Source organism: Pelobates fuscus, chromosome 3, assembly GCF_036172605.1.
Source record: "Pelobates fuscus isolate aPelFus1 chromosome 3, aPelFus1.pri, whole genome shotgun sequence".
Classification (NCBI taxonomy): domain Eukaryota; kingdom Metazoa; phylum Chordata; class Amphibia; order Anura; family Pelobatidae; genus Pelobates; species Pelobates fuscus.
This window is the reverse complement of record NC_086319.1, coordinates 248,482,250-248,503,395: the sequence shown is the minus strand read 5'-3', so window position 1 is coordinate 248,503,395 and position 21,146 is coordinate 248,482,250. Positions and strand designations below refer to the sequence as shown.

At 39.9% G+C, this 21,146-nt stretch overlaps 1 protein-coding gene across 1 annotated transcript in view; it reads right to left on the bottom strand.

Moving 5' to 3' along the window:
* Nucleotides 1-17,775, bottom strand: part of LOC134601731 (centriolin-like) — a 75,167-nt gene extending 57,392 nt beyond the window's left edge. The window contains exons 1-6 of the mRNA XM_063446235.1: nt 17,767-17,775; nt 17,399-17,439; nt 16,023-16,214; nt 14,521-14,556; nt 12,529-12,639; nt 3,892-4,081 (exon numbers count right to left, since the gene is read on the bottom strand). Of these exons, the coding sequence (XP_063302305.1) occupies nt 3,892-4,081; nt 12,529-12,639; nt 14,521-14,556; nt 16,023-16,214; nt 17,399-17,439; nt 17,767-17,775 (579 nt within the window). The remainder of the gene's footprint in view (nt 1-3,891; nt 4,082-12,528; nt 12,640-14,520; nt 14,557-16,022; nt 16,215-17,398; nt 17,440-17,766) is intronic.
* Nucleotides 17,776-21,146: the final 3,371 nt, after the last annotated feature.

The window sequence follows — 21,146 nt, the reverse complement described above, 5'->3', positions numbered from 1 at the left end:
CTCTCTTTATTTTATTTGTTTTATTAATACAGAGAACACTATTCCTGTTCTTTTATATCCTATATATACATCACTGGAGCATTATCTGGAATACACCACATGGATTATTGGCACAGGGATATGATAGCAGAGGAAATCAGGACCATCCTAACATCCACAGACGGGGATTGTACCGTTCATACACTGTGATCTGGAGCTGATTTTGAGCTCTAGAAAAGTGTGAGTGCAATATATTGTTTCCTTATATTCTGCCTCTGCTGTAATAGACATACTACACTATATTAGTATTCCTGTCCCATTTTGTTTTCTCCCTTATATTGGCTCCATTGGATTCCACACAAGGACTTCAATTGTTAAGCGCTGCTTTCCTACATCCCCCGTTTTTCTTGCATCAACGACCAGAAAGAAGAGAATCTGGTTTGGGAAAGTTTTAAAGTTTTAGCTGCTTTACACATAAGGAACAAGCGCTATAAATCTCACTTGCTGCCTAATCTGAAACTAAAAGCATTGCTGGCTTAAATATGTTTCCCACTTTTTGGCTTTTATTTTGATCTTAAATTTTAGATTCACTTTCAATTCTCACTTTAGTGAATAGTTCTGCTAGTTTTCACATTCTACATCACGACAAAGCTGAATGTGGGTAATTCTCCCTACAGAGAGGCATTGTAATGCTTCCCTATAACGAGAATCCCATTGGTGCAGCACAGTGATTACTGCACATATTCAGTAAGACTCTCAATGCATCTCTATTAAGAATCACTCGATTGGCCAAGATTGTCCATCTGAGGATCTCCGATGAAGTAAAAGCAGCGGCTGCAACGAGACTCGGTTCCTGCTGGATGAGAGGTGTGTTTTACTTTATTTTTTTTACTTTCTAGAGGGGGCCTTGAATCTAAAATGCACCAAGGGCACTCTAATATTATGAATATATATATGTATTAATAAACTTAGAGTGTCTGTTAAATTCTTGATTAAGTGTAAACTACTAAAGAATTTTTTTTTTAAATAGTTGTGGTCATGTCACCTGTGTATATGTATACAAAAATGTGGAAACTGTTTGTTTAAACAATTGTTTTACTACATGAAGATTTGCAAACCGTTTGGAAAGATGGGTCTTAATTGACACCTGTTCTAACTTGCCAGCTCAATTATTTCTCATAGTTTTGGAATGGGTGGTAAAACGTTAAAAGAATGCTAAAACTAATACATGACTGAACTTAAGTATCTTACATACCACTCTGCGCACCATTATTTACTAAAGTAAGAGTTGTTTGGAAATTTTAAGTAAATTCAAAGTGAATTTAAAATTTAAGGCCAGGATAGCCAAACTAGAAGCATACCTGACATTTTTTGTTCAGATCAGCCATTATGGCATTAAATTTTAAACTCATTTTGAAATTCCAACAATTCTCACTTTAGTGAAAAACCGTGAATGGGGTTTATTCACAAAACATCAGATTATAGTGAACTGAAAAATGAACAGCAAAATGGAGGGAAATAAAAGATTTGGAAATAAAATATCAAATTCAGATATATATTACAACTTTGGAATTTAGCAAAATATCAGACATCTTGGTACATCCATCATTATTAGAAGTGTCATGCAAGCTCACAAGCAATCACTATGAAAAGTTGGTGGCAGACATAATTTGTTCTGTATTGAGTGAGCCTATATCGCCATCTTGAGGTCCTGAAATAATGCTGTATATCATCAACAGAAATGTGTCTAGTACATTCAGGAACGAATATGCATATGTCCTATCACAATATACCTATCAATTTACAGTACTGTCCACACCTCTATTACACTTGTCCAACAGTGTCCTTATTATCCTCAAGTTATCAAAAAGAAGGTAAAAAGTCCCATACAGCAGACACGGCAAGGTTTATTATTTTCTAATGATTTATCTTATAAACTAACGATATAAAGTATAAATGCTAAACTGGGGGAGGGGTAACCCCATCTAAACTGAATGTCAAAGTAGAACAAGGGATCTAGGTCAGAAGTTATCAATGCGGTATCAATGGTAAAGATACCTTTTACAGAAATATGAGAGCCCTGGACTAAACAAATATTATCTGTATGTTTCTGCTTCTCTGGAGAAGTCATATTTGTCACTGCACCATGTGACATGGGATCAATGTCATCATCTTGAAGCTTCAAAATCATAAAAAAAAACAGCCAAATTCTGCAATTCTTCTATCTTCTAGAAGGGGAGGAATATATCCTAAACATAAATTAACTTAAGCTCCTTCCCAAACCAAACCCTAAACCACACTTTATATCCATCCCTAAATTCTAACATGTTCTATAAATCATACTGCGACACTAAATCCTTGAATAAAGTTTGAGTATTATATAAATGTATATGTTTAATCCCATACAAAGTTGTATTAACCTTATACTCACAGCATTGACCTGAGTTTAGGAGCATTAAACCTGCACTCCTCACACTGAGCAGTATAATTAACTTAATATATATTGCATTAAAGTGTCTCTGTAACAAATGATCTACTTGAATATTTTACATCGCTCTCACTTTTACAGGGGACTTGGGGCTAATTGAAAATTGTACAACATACAACACACATATTTTAAAATTCCATTTATTAATTTATCTTTGGAAAAAATATAGTATTGGTTAGGTTTACCAAGACAATGTGCTTGTAGTGTATCACATATTACTTTGATGAGTTCTTTTTTAATTATTGCAATACTTTGCCTATGTCTGTTCTGCAGGCTAATAGGCTAATATCTTTGCCAATGTGGGGTTATATAGGTGCCAACAAGCAGTTATTTATCTAGTGAGATAGAAAAATAGATTAATAAGCAGTGCTGTATTTATGGAGAGGCCTCCACACAAAAACACCATCCCCAAAGGTCCCAGCCGGTGTCTTGTTAGTTTTGTGTCACGAGGAACCCAAGAGCTCTCAGACTGCCAACCTAGGGCCCCCCAAGGCAGGCAGCTGCGCATATCGCAGATGGGCGGCGAGGGAGAGATGTAATATGCAATATTTTTGCTGTGATGCCGGAATATGAAGTCACTCCGGCCCTGGCATCAGAGGGAGCAAAGCAAGAAGATGATATCTCCCTCACCGCCTCCATTGCGTGCCCATCTAGCAAGCAATCCAGAGTACAAGCAGCCCACCCAGCAGCCAAACTGGACCCCAGGGATAAAAGCCCCACTGGACCTCTGTGAAAAAATCCACTCCAGCTCTACCAAAGGTAGGGAGGCTGAGTTGATTTAAACTAAAATAAAAATAATAAATAATTTGTGAGAATACGAGAAGACTGTGTGTGAGTGTGTCAGTATCAGTGTGTGTGTGTGTGTGTGTGTGTTTTTCAGTGAATGTACAGTATGTGTGTCTGTCAATGTATGTGTGTGTCTGTCAGTGAGTGTATGTGTATCTGTGAGTGAGTGAGTGTGTATCTGTCAGTGAGTGAGTGTGTATCTGTGAGTGAGTGTGTATCTGTGAGTGAGTGTGTATCTGTGAGTGAGTGAGTGTGTGTGTGTCTGTCAGTGTGTGTGTTACTGTGTGCCTGTGAGTGAGTGAATATGTGTGTCTGTCAGAGTGTACAAATCAGTGAAAATGTGTGTGTCTGTGAGTTTTTGTGTCAGTGTGTGTCAAATCAGTGAGCGTGTGTGTCTGTCAGTGAGTGGGTGTGTCAGTGTATGTTTGTCAGTGAAAGTGTGTTTTGGTTAAACAGTGTGTGTGTGCCAATGACTGTATCTGTCAGTGTATGTATCAGTGAGGGCATGTGTGTCAGGTCAAAATACCTGTTGGTCATAAACAGGAAGAGGTGCAGCCTTGTAAGGAAGGGGTGGGGCAAATGTAATAATGTCTAGAGCTATGCAGAACCAAAATACACCACTGAACAGCATTGTTTACCTTATTGGAGTTCAAATGAAGCTGTGTGAGGTTTGCAAGGGCTGATAGATCCTTTATGGTCCTAATTTGATTGTGAGACACATTAAGAATTGTCAATTGATGACAGGTTCCATAGCTGTCCATATGTCTAATTGCATTGAAACTAGAATTTAAAATCATCAGATTTGGTAGATCTCCTAGTCCAGAAATACTGATAAAAAAAAAGAAGCATGGCATTAGAGATATTAGCTTTTGTGCCTCAGAAAACAAAGATCTTTATGAATTACAAGACACACTTCCCAAAATAATCACACAAAGGTGAGAGCAGGAATATTGTTTTTTTTTCATTTAAACTACTAGAAAGGTAATAAGTGTGTCAGTTGGATAAATTATGAAACAAGTAACTATTAAAACAATAATAATGTACCTCCCAACTATCCAAGATTTGGCCAGACCGTCCCAGTTTTGGTCACCTATCCCTCTATCCCAGGTTTTTCACCAGTTCATGTAGCACAAATGCATTGTTAGACATGCACAGAGAGTTTCAAAAGAACTCTGTCCTGCCACGTGTGGGGCCGGTCAAATAAGCTGTTGGCCAGCCGGGCATGCATTCATCTTTTACAGGCGGACCTGCACTGTCCTATTTTTGGGTGAGCCCACCCAGTGGGCATCACCAGTAACACAAGTCCCAACTGGCATGCCCTCGATAAGCTGGACCTCCATGTACCATTTTCATTCTTTACATTCTTAGAGGGTATGCGATATATAACCCCATGTGTACAACATCATTCTTGCCCTTGCAAATGTGATTTTCATTCTTCACGGGTATGCGATATATAGCCACATGTGTACAACATCATTCTTGCCTTTGCAGATGTGATTTTCTCTTGATTCATCCTCCGTATTTGTCTATATATATATATATATATATATATTTGTGTTCGGGGCATTCTCATATGATATAGAATAAGATGGTTGTAGCGATGTAGCTTTAGGAATAATCGGTTGAGGTGTGCCGAAACCGACGTATGCTGTAGGCCGGTAAAAAGTGGGCTTACATAGAGGAAATATGAACAATGGGAGTGGAGGGTGGGGCTATTCGTCTGACCCACCAAGGTAAGTAGGGAAAGGGGGAGTCCCTTTTGTAGGTCTATAGCCCCTCCCACAACTTCAGGCCATGCCTTCCAATTTGTGTTCGGGCAGTCTCATATGATATAGAATAAGATGGTTGTAGCGATGTAGCTTTAGGAATAATCGGTTGAGGTGTGCCGAAACCGACGTATGCTGTAGGCCGGTAAAAAGTGGTCAAAAAGAGAAATATTAATGCTAAACATTATACAGGATCATAGTGCATTTGTTAACCATCAGGTAGACATTTTAATGAAAGCTTCCTAATTCCTGAATCGGCTGTGGTATGTAAGTCGCATAAGCCTATGATTCAGAGCGGCCCCGTGTCTTTAACGTGTGCGGGGATATCTTGGCTATATAGTGCATGAACTTACCTGTGGTAAGGACAGTATTGTACAGTGACAGTAATGGTTCAGTAGTGCGTATGGTGGCATGCCCAAGAACGTCACCAGTACCTTAACTGGGCACCCAGTATTGCTTGTAAGATAGTAGGTTATATGCACTGGTTCGCACATCTGACTCGTCTTAGTTTTAGGAAGGGACCGGACATAGTGGTTTGTGTGTTTTAGAACAATAAGAGGTCAACAGGCACTCTTGTTTATGATGTTTGCAGCTGATAGTGAGTTATACCTTGAGAAAGCAGTTAAAGGCTAGATAGGTAGCAGTTTTGACGACTGCATTGGTGCATGGTTCGGAAGGTGCATGGTCGAATGGTTCTTATATGGTTTGAACATTGTATGTCTATGGCCAGTATTTAGTCGTAGCGGGAACGTCCGCTTGGTATGTCTCTAAGTAAGGCATGGATGGGATAGGAGGATAGGAACCTTTGTTGTTTGGGAAGGAGAAATACGTATAGTGTTGAATGTCTGTGAGATAAAGTTTAACCGAGTTGTGCGAGAATTTTTAACTTAAGGTGGCAAAAAGAAGTGAATGCCATAATTGGTGAAACCTCAAACCAGCTAAGTCATGGTCCGACATGAAACGTATTGTATAAGTGGAAACCCTGTAGCAAGCGTGTTGAGTGCTGGTGGACAAGGCCAGTTTAGTCAGAGCCCGGCTATGTTGACGAGGTTCATGTGATCCATGACCTTGACCATAAATTACCCCCTGCCATGGCGGCTGTCACGTCAGCTGCCACAGTAGTTTACCATAATGTGTGGTTAGGTCTGCCGTGGCTTGGTTGTCTAGGGAAAGCCCCTGATCATCATGTGGGAATGTGGAAAAAGCAAAGTGGTCTGAGATTAAAGTGCAGCCTGCGGTATGATGCGCATGGCAAATTTTAAGGAACCTGGCAGGGATTGTAGTTCCATGCGGTTGCGAGTACCAAGCAGGAGTTGGTAATTGGTGTTGTTGCGACTGTTCCTATTTCTCACGTGGTAACTTGTTGGCAAGGATGCCAAGTCAAGTTGTATGCCCAGGAATGTAACGATAGTGTCTGGGTCTTCTGTGACCTTAGGGAATACTGGGACCCCCAAGTGTTCAGACATACTAATGGCTTCCTTGAAGCTTCTAGAGGGAAAGGCGTTCCCTTTGACCAACAAGAAATCATCTCGGGAATGTATGACTGTGGGGCATCTGGATATGTTTAACCACAACCAGCAAATAGTTCTACGAATATATTTAAGAATGTGGCTGCTCTTGACCCGAAAGTTAAGCAGGAGAAGAAATATATGACTGCTGCCCATAAATGCCCTGTAAGTGCCAGTGTAGGGTGGATGATGGCAGTCTGAAATGCGTTGTGATATCAGTTTTACTTAACCAGGCTTCCCCCGCTGCTTGAGTGATAGCTGTAATGGTATGAACAATGGTGGCATACTGTAATGAAAACTCCTCGAAAGGGTATGAGGGAGTTGAGACTTGGGGTAGCCGAGGCGTGAGGTGCCGATGAGTCTGTGATCAGTTACAGTGTGAGGGAAGATTCCCTGTGACAATCCCAATGGGATTGCGCCACGCGGTAAATGGTGTAGATCGGAGAGGCCCAGGTAGAAATCTTTCTGCCGTTCTTGGGCCATGAGTGTATCGCCAGCTGTTGGATGCTGCTGTGATGACTGCAAGTTAGGGCATTTTAGATTTCCCCAAAAGTATATGGCAATACCTGTCTGGAAGGCTTTTAAAATTGGAGATTAGGAAGTCAACTAAATGTCTGGAAGGGTGATGAGTTATAAAGTATTGGAAATGCATAATGTTTACAGACGTGATGTAATGTTCAGGATACATTTATTGGGACACATGGTTTTCATGTGCCCTGACATATTGGGAACATATCTGCCACAGTCTGCATGCACTGAAACTACTTGTGCCAACATGGAAATTGTTGCGAATCTGGGATTTGCCAAAGAGAATGAGACAACCCAATTTGTCTCTGGTAGTTCTGAGGTGCTAGAGCTTGGAGCCTGAAACGTGATCGTCCGCTGTGTTGGGACAAAAGTGTCGTGTGGGACTAGCAACATCCTCTCCAAGTGAAAGATGAAGATAGCCATTATTATATGAACCCACAGTGTGCTAGTACTGGCTTGCTAGCTAAAGCCGCATGGCGAAACAATTAATCCTTTGTTTTGTGACAGGTGAGGCCCTGCTAGTTGCCAAGTGGCTTGAGAGGCTCTATCTATGCAATGGCGCGAGGGAATTTTGTGGCCACGCGGGACCACTATACGACAGGCGTAGATGCCAAGAAAGGAGAATACCTATTGGAAACCTATAGTCCCTAATTGCCAGTACGCTAAGGATGTATCCAGGGGAAAACAGAAAATGTATGTAAATACCACATAAGCAGGTGTATATACCTGGTACTATGATTAGATACCCTTACTGGTCGTAAGGGTTATTAATACCTGTATCCCGGACGGGTAAAACAATGTATGAAAATTGAATATAGATATTTAAAAGCGTATACCCATATGTGTTATGCACGTTTAATAGAGCAAAGTTCTCCGTCCCAATGTTTATTGTATGCTTGTTAATGCCCCTGTTTGAAGGAAATTAACTTGTCGGGAGTGTTATATCATATGTGATATGGAATACAACTGTACCCGGAAACATGAGTGTAGTGAACCATGACTGGCTGCTGAATAACCTAATGTGTGAAAGTACGTAATTGGAAGGACTTATAGTTTAAGCGTGCAACCATGCAAATAATCCATAGGAGTCAGTATAAAAACGAAAATGCTGTAGTTCGTTTGATTGCTTATGAAGTGAAATAAAGTCTGAGAAGCCTGTAGTATACCGATTGACCAGTAGGGGTCAGCATGTAGGCGAAAATGCAGTGATTCGTTGGTTTGTACATGAAATGCAATAATGTCTGAGGAGCCTGTAGTACACCGAATGACCAGTAGGGGTCAGTGTGTAGGCACGAATGCAGTGGTTCTTTAGTTTGTAAATGAAATGCAATAATGTCTGAGAAGCCTGTCGTACATCGGATGACCGGTAGGGGTCAGTGTGTAGGCTCAAATGCAGTGGTTCGTTGGTTTGTACATGAAATGCAATAATGTCTGAGAAGCCTGTAGTACACCAAATGACTGGTAGGGGTCAGTGTGTAGGTTAAAATTTAGTAGTTTATACATGAAAATGCAAACAACGTCTAAGAAGCCTGTAGTACACCGAATGACCGGTAGGGGTCAGTGTGTAGGTGAAAATGCAGTGGTTTATTGGTTTGTACATGAAAATTCAAACAACATCTAAGAAGCCTGTAGTACACCGAAATGACGGATAGGGGTCAGTGTGTAGGCGTAAATGCAGTAGTTAGTTGGTTTGTACATGAAATGCAATAATGTCTGAGAAGCCTGTAGTACACCGAATGACCGGTAGGGGTCAGTGTGTAGGTGAAAATGCAGTGGTTTATTGGTTTGTACATGAAATGCGATAATGTCAAAGAAGCCTGTAGTACACCCAAAGACCGGTAGGGGACAGTGTGTAGGCAAAACATTTTTATTTCGTTTGTAGTTTTAACCGCACAGATGATTTTAACCCAACAGATTTTACATGAACAGCTAGGTGAGTATTAGGTAATGAAATAACCGTGCAAAACAAAAGGAAACCATAAAGTGAGGACCCGTGCTGTGCTGAACGCCGTAGGAACTAATCCTGGCGCGATAGGTGGGTCAACTTACGGTTTGAGAGTCCCTGAGGCACCAAATATGATGCTGACCGGAAAGAAAGCCACTGGATTAACGGAAAGCCCTGCAGCAGGATTCCTGGACACAGCTTGGAGTATGAGACCTCATGGAGCAAAGGTGAAAACAAAATGGCGTCTTGCATGACCTGGAAGTGCTATTCGTCTGACCCACAAAGGTAAGTAGGGAAAGGGGGAGTCCCTTTTGTAGGTCTATAGCCCCTCCCACAACTTCAGGCCATGCCTTCCAATATATAGTATACTATAAAATTTTACATTAGTTAACCATGCTATTACTTTGCTGATCTGTTCACGATTTGTTACAGAGTTACTGACTAAAGTGAGAATTTTACATTTTCAAATTTAAGATCAGAGTAGCAGAAATAAAAGCATATCTGACCTAGATATTATTTCCAGCTTAGCTATTTTGATTTTAAATTTTAAATTCACTTTCGCTTCTCACGTTACTAAATTAACCTGTTAGTCTTGGAACCACCCAGTGTTATAGTTTATTACCTAGATTAATTGTGGTTCTATGCAGAGTCTGTAATCTGATTGTGGATTCCAAATTTGCTCAGTGTCCTTTGTCATTTCAAGTTGGTATACTATATATATTCTCCCCAAAAGCTGAAAATGCAACTAATTCCACATTTTCGTTTGAGCAAATTTGTGGACGTCTGTAAGGTTAATATTCAAAAAGAAACGCACATCAGGTGCAAGGCAGAAAATGTTGTACCATTGTTGCGTTGAGAAAGGGCTAAGCAGAAAACCAGGGCATAACCCCGAAATACAAATATAGAAAAAGAATGAGAGCTGGCCTCAGTAAATAAACAGGTACCTGAACTCACAATGTTACCAATATAAATATTAAGGTCCTATGTATAGCAAAAATTGCTACTTATGCACTTCCAAAACATGTTTTCAGCCAAACTGACTTTGGTGAAGACTGAAGTGCAAGCAGTGACAGAAAGGGTGCAGGCCGCTGATGAGGACTTAGTAGATAACAAACAATAGTCAAATACCTTAAGTGAATCCTTAAGTGAATCCGTACAGCAACTGCAATCCTTACATACAAGCCTATCCATGGGGTTGTAGACTCACTCCTCCCAGAAGTAATTCCCCACTTTATCAGGCGCTTAGTCGCAAAATTTGCCAAGCAATTTACTTTTGATGGGGCATACCACATTACAAGTCTTCTCAGGCCCCCAACACAGCTTCTAGAGATCTCATCCTGTGCTGTCAGTCTCTTGCTCACTTGCCGACAAACAAAGGCTCTTAACTGCCTTGAAGGGGAAAACACAACTTCAATTTGAATCACACAGGATTAATTTCTTCCAAGACCTCAGCAGACCCACACTACTGTGGGGAACGTCAACCCAGCCTATCACGAAAGCCCTCCAAACCACTGGACTTTCATACGGATGATCTTACCCTAGATCTCTCACGGTTGTCAAAAATGGGAAATCCTTTAGGGCATCAGGATTCTTGGAGGGTTCCTGCAGGCACTGAGCCTACTCGAATCAACTCCATCAACAAGCTTCAGCCATCATTGGGATGTCTCTATTATTGTGCCGTTTGTAACTGAGGGGAGAGCAAGACTCTCTGACCTGAAGTGCTGCTGATTACATTTAAGCTCATTATTGTTTTCTGTTATGCTTCATGCTTCTGTGCTGATTTTTGTCTGTGTAGATAATACTGTTCTTATGTCATATTTTATTTTTTCAAACACCATCTGTTTGAGGTGGACAACTTAGTTTTGCCATAGAAGCTACTGTAGTCCTGTGGAAGTGATTCTCCTGGATTACATTCTAACAGAGTTTTAAGCATTTACACTACCTCCCCTCCATTGCCTCATTAGTTAGAGGCATATGTACTTAAGTCCTTTATACATAATCTTGCATACTGTTGATAATCTGTTTGAGAACAACAGGTTGACCGATTAATCATCTTCGGCTCCTAGGCCTCACTAGTCTAATGATAATCGATGCCATGTATAAAATACTCAGACACTACTGTTTTCAATTTCTAATTTAGCTTGTCAGCTGTGTCTGCTTCATTACTTTGTCATGTATCACATGCCAAAATAGCTAATTTAAAGAAAAAAAAACGAAAGAAATTAGAGTTTTTTTAAAAAGAGAAGACATCACAAGAGCTAATACAGAGGGGTTCAACACAAGGTGCATACCATTCATAACCCTCAAGAATAGAAAGGCCAGATAAGACTTTGCCAAAAAGCATCTAAAAAAAAGCCAGCCAAGTTCTGGAACAGCATTCTTTTTTGCAGATGAAACCTGTACCAGAATGGTAGAAAGAAAAAAGTATGGAGAAGGCGAACGGCGCATGATCTGAAGCATACCACATCATCTGTAAAACCAGGTGGAGGCAGTGGGATGGCATGGGCATGCATGACTTCCAATTGCACTGGGCCACAGTGTTTATTGATGATGTGACAGAAGACAGATGCAGCCAGATGAATTCGGAAGTGTACAGGGATATATTGTCTGAGTTGATTGTACAACGCTTCACTTCACAGATGGACAATGACCTAAAACATACTGTGGAAGCAACCCAAGATTTTTTTAAGATAAAGAAATGAAATATTCTGCAATGACTGAGTCAATCACTTGATCTCAACCCAATCGAACATGCATTTCACTTGCTGATAACAAAACTTAAGGCAGAAAGACCCAAACAAACAACTGAAGACAGCTGCAGTAGGTCTAGCAAAGCATCACAAATGAGGTCCATGCATTTGGTGATGTCCATGTGTCCAAGACTTCAAGCAGTCATTCCCTGCAAAGGATTCTTGACAACGTATTGAAAATTAACATTTTATTTATGATTGTGTTAATGTGCCCATTTACATTTGATCCCCTGATATAACAGGACTGTGTATGAAAATGGTTGCAATTTCTAAATGTTTCATTCAATATTTTTGTTTAACCCCTTAAATTAAAGCTGAAAGTCTGCACTCTAATTGCATCTCGGTTGTTTCATTTCAAATCCATTGTGAGGACATACAGCATCAACATTATGAAAATTGTTTTAGTTTCCAGACTTTTTTGGACCTAACTATAGATAATTGATTTGAACTGATCAATGTTAATTTCAGGGACAGACAATTGCCAAACTTGAATATTTGGACCAAAATTTTGTGAGTTGGTCAAGGTGGTATATCGACCTCAATTCGAGATAGCAGGATAAAATAATAATTAAACGAAAAACAGCACATTCGCATAGATCATCCCACACTATTTCATTATGTGAAACAAGGACCATTCTAAATAAGGTTTGATATCTGACGGAATACTGCCAAAAAGAGATGTATTGTTTACATTTGTAAAAAACGAAATATTCATAGAAAACACTGTTACATTTTATATAGCCCTAAATAAAAGTTGTTACTTTGAAGATGTTCTTACCTGATTAAGGTATTAAGAGATACATCTAATTCAACAAGGTTCTTTAATGACAGGAGGCAGCCAGCTCTCAATTCCTGGAGCTCATTAAGGGATAGGTCCAGTTTCACAATCCTACAGCATTAACAGAATTGATACGATTCAGACTATATTACATAATATAATTAGCATTTGTCCTAAAGGAGTGACCATGTCCAAGATTTTCTTAATTAAGTCACCTTTTTTTTTTTTAAATAAAAATGCGTTTGTGAGATGTAACAGAAACATAAATACAATTAAATGCACACATTTTTATCCAGCAAATAAGTACCTCCATCTTATCTCCCTGTCAATCATTGCCATAGACGTTGTACTTTACAATCCGCATGCAAAAAGCATACAAGGAAAAAAAAGAAATGAAAAATGCTATTTCTGCTCCTTATTTCCTACTCCTGTTCCTGGACTGAACTGGATTGTGATGTCATTTGCTAACAGTTATTCATTAAAGTGAGAATTCACAGTGAATTTTAAATGTAAAGCAGTAAGGAGTAGCTGAACTGATAGCACAGCTGACTTAGAGAATTTATCCAGTTTGGCTATTTTAACTCTAAATTCTAAATTCACTTTGATTATTCACTTTACTGAATAAACATGTTAATCTATAATATAGACGTGTCTGTCTGGAAAGTATCCAGCCATGTAATATGTTCCTTTTCAAACATGATTTTAGTTTTGGGAAAAGCCAGAAGTCGCAGGGCATCAAATCTTTAACAGATTCTTGACCATCTTTGAAGCGTTTGTGCCACACTTTTATTTGTACTGCACTTATTGCATCATCCCCGAAAGCCTTCTGAATCAGCTGAATAGTTCCCGCGGCAGAATGTTCAAGTTTAATGCAAAATTTTATGCAGATTCATTGCTCTAGTCTAGTCACTCAGTCATTTTGAATGTGAAAGCCACACAGGACACATGCTCACTCAATGGCGTCTAGCTCACCTATTGACAAGTACAGTGAAGTCCAGTCCACGATCCTTGGCTGCCAGGTTACATCTATGTTGCACAAACTATTCTCGTTATATTAACAATGGCTGGACTTTTTCTGGACAGATCTCATAAGTAAATTAAATCACATCATTATGTGGGGGGGAAAAACACGATATGGGTGATTTTTTTGTATTTTAATCAATGGTGTAATTTCCAGAGAAGTGGTGGTTTCCCTTTGAAATAGAACTGTTACTCCTAGCACCATGACCACTTAAGTGATTTGAAATAGTCATGGTGCCTGGAGTTTGTATGTGCAGTTTTTCACACATGGAGTTTAACCTATCTATTGCAGGAGGTGTAAGTCCACCATTGGGGCATCATTATCCAGCCTGGAACAAGTGTTTCGCCCTGCTAATGTCAATTCTGTGCAAATTTCCATGCATAGTGTGCCATTAATTGGCTGAGAGAGGTCAGCTTACACCAATGAATGGTGACTGGATTGGCTTCTGCAGAGCTCAGACTCGTGTGTCACCCAGCAGGAAAGGAGTCTCGGAGCCCAGTGGGAACCCAGGCTAGAGGACTATCTGTTACTAAATGGTTTCCCCAATTACCAATGACCAAGCATGGTACTCTTGATATCATAAGCACTAAAGCGGCTGTAGTGGTTATCATGCTTGGAGTAACCCTTTAACTTCCAATGAGTAATTGTAATAATAATGAAAAAATATTCTTTGTAATAATAAATATTCTATATAGTCTTATATAATGTACTGAGTACTTACACAATGCGACATACTTTGCCAAGAGTTTTTTGTTTGTCTGTTTTTAGGTTTGCAGCAAAGTTATGCCAATATTGATATACACTAACTTATGTAACTTTGCTGTGATACTAGTTAGTAAATGGTTCATTCCAGAGTCTTGATTTTGCTGGCTCGGAAAGTTACTTTTACTGGCATAAATGCTACACATTGTGAGACCAGGCATAAGGTAAAAAACATAAATCAGGGTGACAAGTATTCTCATTGTTCTCACCTCTCTGGAAAGTCTGTAACTGGGAACTGCTCTCTGCTGTAACAAAGAATGAGTTGTTAAAGAAGAATATAGAAATATATAGAGAAGATATATCCGTCTTTTAATTACTTTTAATAACTGTGCATTCACTTGGAATTTAGCCTTTTCAGTTGATTATTTAGCCAATAAACAAATCAGATGGGTACAATATTCTTACAGAGTTGAGTTCATGGATAAGACCTGCTGTTTCCCCTCGTAGCTAGAGTAAGCACTGGTTAGTGTTATAGCTCTTTCCCCCCAGGAACTAGACGACACATAGTTCTGGGAATACAACTGTTTTTTATTGTCATAGTACAGTCTTTTACACCCGGACCCACAGCATGGTGTCCTTATTAAAATAAGTAGGCCCACCCTGGTGCCTCTGTGTCTGGGAGATAATTGAGTCAATTTTATAACTATAATATGTTACAATAGTGTGCTGTTTGAGGTTTTTATATATTTTATTCTGAAATAAATATGTATTGAGTCATGTTGCTATAGGTTTGTTTATGTGCTTTACAATAAAAAAAAGATGAGAGTGCTGGCTTAGTTTACTTCAGCCATATGCTCTGTGGCTTTATGAACGGTGTGAGACTTATCCAGATCTACAATGCCTTAAGGATGTGAGACGCAACGGTGCTGTGGTGTCCTTACGCAATTACGCAATGTGAAGGGTTATAGTACCTAAAACATGGACACAATCCGGAAGTGAATGGGGAATATCGGAATAATGGCGCCAAATTTTAGTTCCGGATAGAATCCTTTATAAACGGACAGATAGAAGGACTAGTTATGCATCTTGAAGACGAGCGTAAGGTTTTTTGCTGCTTGCTGCTATTTCCTATGTTTTATTCTGCTTTTACTTTTACAATTGAGTATATAGTATCTTATTCATTATTATACTTGATGTCTCCTTATTGATTCTGTGGAGGAAGGAGTTCCAGAATTGGAAATTAACAAGAAAGCATCTTTACTATTTCAAGCCAACATAGCCAGAGCCTGCTATATGTGGTTCTGGAGATTGTGAGTGACCCATTACCTCTGTGATTAATTATTATAAGATAAAACAGTATTATACTAGGTGAGTTTTTTTTTTTTTGCTTTACAGATTAATCAGAGGTTTATCATCAGGAATTTCCTGTAAATAAGTAAATCTCACTGTGTGGTGGTAATTATTGCGCACCCTGCCTTTTGTATTATTAGTTGGTTTATCTACTGTAAAACACTGCAGAATATGTTGGTGCTATATAAATCATCGTAACTGTAATTGCTACTAAGAGTAAAAATCTGCAAATATTGTATTATTAAGGAATTGGGGCTTAGAACATATTCTTCGCTTGATGGAAGAAAGTGAAGTGAATGGGTACATTTTATAAGCACTGTCCACACAATAGAATAAATATATAACTTGAAATGGTTTAAACATATAACCATATAATTTAGCTATCTGACTTGGTTTTCTCTGACTTAGCTTTAAAACCCACCTGGGATTCCCAGACCCAAAGTTGAATCCAAAATTGAGATCCTTGAGACGTGACATTTTCAATGTAACACAATAATATGGACCAGGCCATTTTACATCCCAGGAGACAGGGAGCACTTCTATTACAGTGGCACGATCCTCCACAAACTGTCTCTCAATTTTACGTTCCATGGAGGGTTCTAGGCTGGGAACACTGCAGGTAAAACAGTAAAATTCAGGGGGGAAATGATAATCCATGAAAATTATTAACATTAAAAAAAAAGATTTCCTTTTGGAAATGTCGTCAAACATTGCAATTCAAATTATTATTTTTAGCACAATTAGAACAATTCCATTTTATGTTCTTAATTTTAAGAAATGCTTTCCAGACTCGGCAACTAAAAGGACTGACCTACACAAGAAGGTGGAAGAAAACATCAATGGCCTTATTCCCTGAACTAAAGTTGTCAAACAGTGCATTACCCACCACACAAACACACACACACTGCTTTTGTCAGACTACAGCTCACATTATTCTGCCACCAATGTGATCTTTCTCAGTAGAGAGAAATCAAACAGGCACCCTAGTGGGAAAGAGGCCAAATCAGTCTAACTCAGGAATCATGGTCAGCAATATGGCAAATCCAAAACATAAACCCAAGAGCAGATACCAGATCATCAGCACAGGGACCAGAAAATCGATCGACTGAATGATGGACAAATTGCTACGGTAATGCATAATGCGTTAAACAAAGAGGGGCAACTAAGACTGTCTACTTAACCCCTTATTGACTATGCAGTCAGAACAATCTGGACTTAAAGAATCCTATTCCAAAACAGAATATTTTTCTTGTTTAACACCGCCATGGCTGCATATAATTCCCAGTGCAAAATAGGTATTAAACACTGTAATGTAATGTAACAATGTAATGAGTTACTGGCTATATGTTTTGATACCAAGCCCAACACCTATGGCTAGCGGTCTCCCACTCTCACTCTGATTCCTTCCCATCTGTTAGGGAAGGGATGGTATGTAATAATGTTAATAAAAGTACCTGTAAAAAAATGTTTTTTATAGCTACCTGTAAGTCTTAACAGTTTGAAGATATTCTATCATATTCTTTCTTTCATCTTTGTCTTCTTTCTTACATGTTCATATTCTTTCTTCAGTCTTCTTTTTCAGCCATAAACAATCAAGGTTAAAAAGTTTACACACTGATGAACAAACCCATGACTACTGTTTTTTTGTCCCACAATTATCCCACTAAAACCACTGCACACTAAGATCTCTAAAAATAAATATAGTAAAAATAGTAGATTACATAAAATATGCAGAACTCAGAGCACCAGTCAACTATATTTTCTCTTTCTTTTTTTTCAATTTTGACATGATCTTACCTGTAAGCAGTACGAAGGTATGCTTTGTAGAATGAAGTTTGCTATAAGTCAGAGTGAACACAGATTAAGGGAAAAGCGTTGCTAGGATCAGGGTTGTAAATCATTGCAGGGTGCAGCTCTACTGACTAACACTATACTGATAAATATTGACCAGCAAATATTCACAGATCTCCAGGCACACCTACCAACTAATAAATACACCTCTTCCAAATATGAATCTATGTGTAGTGCATAGACCAAATAAGAATTTATACATATACGCTAATTCATGGATTAAAAAAGTGGATGAAGCTAACATAACATAATATAAATAGTGGTTTATGCTTATTAAGGTGATCTGCTTCCTAATTGAATGGAAAGTATATCACCGAAATCATTATGACTAATTTGCTAATATACAATTTTTATAATTATTGTGTCTATTATTAACAAACTATTAAAGCCACAGTTAGGGAATCATATTATCTCTTTGACAAGGAACAGTTTTAAAAAATGCATCATGGTAAATTTTATTTAATCCTCCATCAAATACTTTCTTTAAATGTCTCCAAGAGATTGTGAGGTTTATTCAATAAACAATTATCTACTAAAGCTTATACTTGCAACAGCAAATTTAGTAAAAATCGTTTACACATAGGTTGGCGTGTGATATTATTTATGTGTGCGCGTGTGTGTAAGTAGCTAGTTACAGTATGTGTATGTGGCTTATGAAATCAGTGTGAATGGACAATAGTAATGTGGTGTGGCACTCAAGGGTTTGGAAAAAGCGAACCCAAGTTCAGCCTGGTACACAATGGTATGAAAGACTGCAGCCTCCAAATTAATAATGAAAAGTAGAGAATCCACAGGTTCAAAAGAATGCAAACTTCAAACAAGATTTATTTGAAACAGGAACACAAAAAATACAATGTAAATGGCTAATTAGATTGTTATTGGGAAAATATTATTTAAAACTTTTATCCAAAAACATGAAATGATTAAAAAAGCTTATACAAAAATATTAAATAAAGGCCGTAATTATAAAAACGTTCAGTATGTGGATACTATCTTACAGATGCATGTGAAAATTGTTTATAGGTATATATAGAGGATAGTTAGTCACAACTAGATACCTATGGCATATGTCAATAGTTCAGTTGTGACCAACTATACAACTATATATGTCAGTAGCAACCACTTATTTTTTTTGATCAGACTCATGAAAATAATCAGCAACAGACCAACGAGACCATAAATAGGGCTCTCTACTGTCTAAACATATACATGACATCTATTACCTTTGTGGGACACATGGAGTGTATGATGGGGCTAACTGCAGAATCTTATCTGAAAAGCAGTCATGCATCATGTCTGGTGGAGGTAGTGCTGGAGGGACACTTGTAACATGCATTTTAAGCCTACACTTAGGCTACTCATCACTGTGCTACATTCATACACTATTTTCATAACTGTGTGATTTATTGCTGTGGGACACTGTGGTATACTTATACGCACAGGGCTGCAATCAGATATTTTAGAGCTCTTTACACAACTCAAGGCTGTGTTTCCGGGGCTCGTCCCTGAGTTCGCCCACCCCCGACTGAAGACACATGGCCCACCCCGAGCTTACCCGCAAGGATAAGTAAATAAATGGATGCAGTTTGTGTTTGTTTGCATGGTGGATGCAAGGTGTATGTATGAGTATAGGGGATGCAGAGGGTGTGTGTATAGTGGATGCAGATACTGTGTATTAGTAAAGTGGATGCAGTGTGTGTATAGTGGACAAGGGGAGAACTTGAACTGAATTATGTTCTCCCTTTTCCTACTGTATCAGAGATTGCTGCTGGTTAACATGGCAATGTGCAGACAGGGGAGCACATCTCCTACCAGACCACTAGAAAACAGGATTTTATTAAAGGACACGTAGGCTCGTATTAGGCTTTTCTCTTTCTTTTATTCCTCAGCATCAAAGAAAGGATATTGGTATTTTAATATAGCAATAACAAAACAAAAATACCCTTTAGGGTTAACCATATAACATTCCAGATATCTCAACCAATGGGATCATTCCTTGTACTATGTCCCCTCATGTGACCTAAGCCACTCCCTCTTTCTTTGATGCTGCCTCAGCTAAGTACCACCATATTTTCTACTCTGACAAAATTTGATATATATTGCAGTATTTTTGCATTTATTTTGTATTTATTTCTGATGTTCGTTATGTTATGATTTTAACTGTGTGTTTTTATCCGTTCATCCAGTGCTGAGTACTTGCCCCTCCCCTGGGGCAAGCCCCCACTCGGCACTGCCGCACGGGTTGTTTATAACCCGGTTTCTCTGTCAGCTCCCCCTCACCTCCCCACCTTCCTCCGTTCTCCCCTCCACTTCGTTGCTCTTAACGAGCAAACCAGCCGCCCGACGGATCGCGGCCAATAATTCCGGTGATTCGGCCGCCCGCGCATGCGCAGTGCGTTCCCGCGCATCGCGGCGGCCATCTTGTGATTGGCGGATTTGCCGCCTTTTTTCACCCGGCGCTCGCGTCACTCGTTAAGGGAGGGGCACGAGCTCATTGGTTGAGGGAGTTGCTGGGCAGCTTACCGGTGCCCCCCAGGTGTCATTCCTGAGGGAACACTCGGTAAGCTGCCATATTATTTGTGCATATCTGCTGTTCAGTGCCTAAATAGAGTACCTTATAGTCTGCATGTTACCAAAGTTCTTTTGTTGATGTGCAGACAGCGTTTTGGGTGTTCAGTAGTGCCATAATCAGTACTCACTTTACAAAGTGTCAGTTACACTGTGCCTTTCCCACCACACTGTGGAGTACCTGGGTATTGTTCCCAAAGTAAGCTCTGTAGTTCAAATCAGTATGCAGTCTCAAACTGACAAACTGACTCCTGCCCCCAAGACCTCTGCCATCCCTAGCAAGCAGATTTTAACAGCTATGCCTACAGGCATTGCGGCCATTACAGGTGGTGAGGAAGCATCCCAGGACCACGTGAACTCGGAAGAGTTCCAGGCGCTTCTGGACGCTACAATGAATAAGTCAGTGACGCAGGCTATATTTAGTGCCATGGGAGTGATGTCTGATACCCTGTCACATACAATCTCCACCGCCATTATGGCATCCGGCAGAAACCCCGGTTCAGCACACCCTATACCCACTGACAATAAGCCAAAGGTCCCTAGCGGCCGCAAGGCTACGTGCAAATCACACCACCTAACAGGGGTCGCCTCCAAAACTGATATGACGGACAGGTTGCGCCCTGTTGAAACTGAGGACGTGGTGCCCCCACGTAAGAGAGCCCCCCGCCGGGCAAAAACGGTGCGGAGTTGGAAGAGGGCAAAAGCCCTGCCTGATTCGTCCGACTCGGATTCGGACTCAGAGGAGGCTTCAAATGGGTCCGAAGCAATCGACCCGATGTATTCAGATAATTCATCCCCTGAACGCAGCGAGACTGCACATCCAGCGATAGACGCTGAGCAAGAAGCGGATGTATCCGCTGTTCTAGACCCCCAAGGGGAACCCCTCTTCGACCCTGACACGTTGCATAATCCGCGCTCAGCGGAATGGTATCCCACATCCCATGTGGCTATCTATATCGCAACCAGGGTGCGAAAACCCCTTGATAAGGCCACCAGGAGTAAACTGAGGGCGGAATGCCCACGCCCCACGGTCCCAGACATGGCCTGCGTAACCCCCGAGGTAGATCCCAAGATCGCCCAGTTCTTGGGCAAGTCGGGATGGAAGGCCAAGAAGGGATTGGACTAT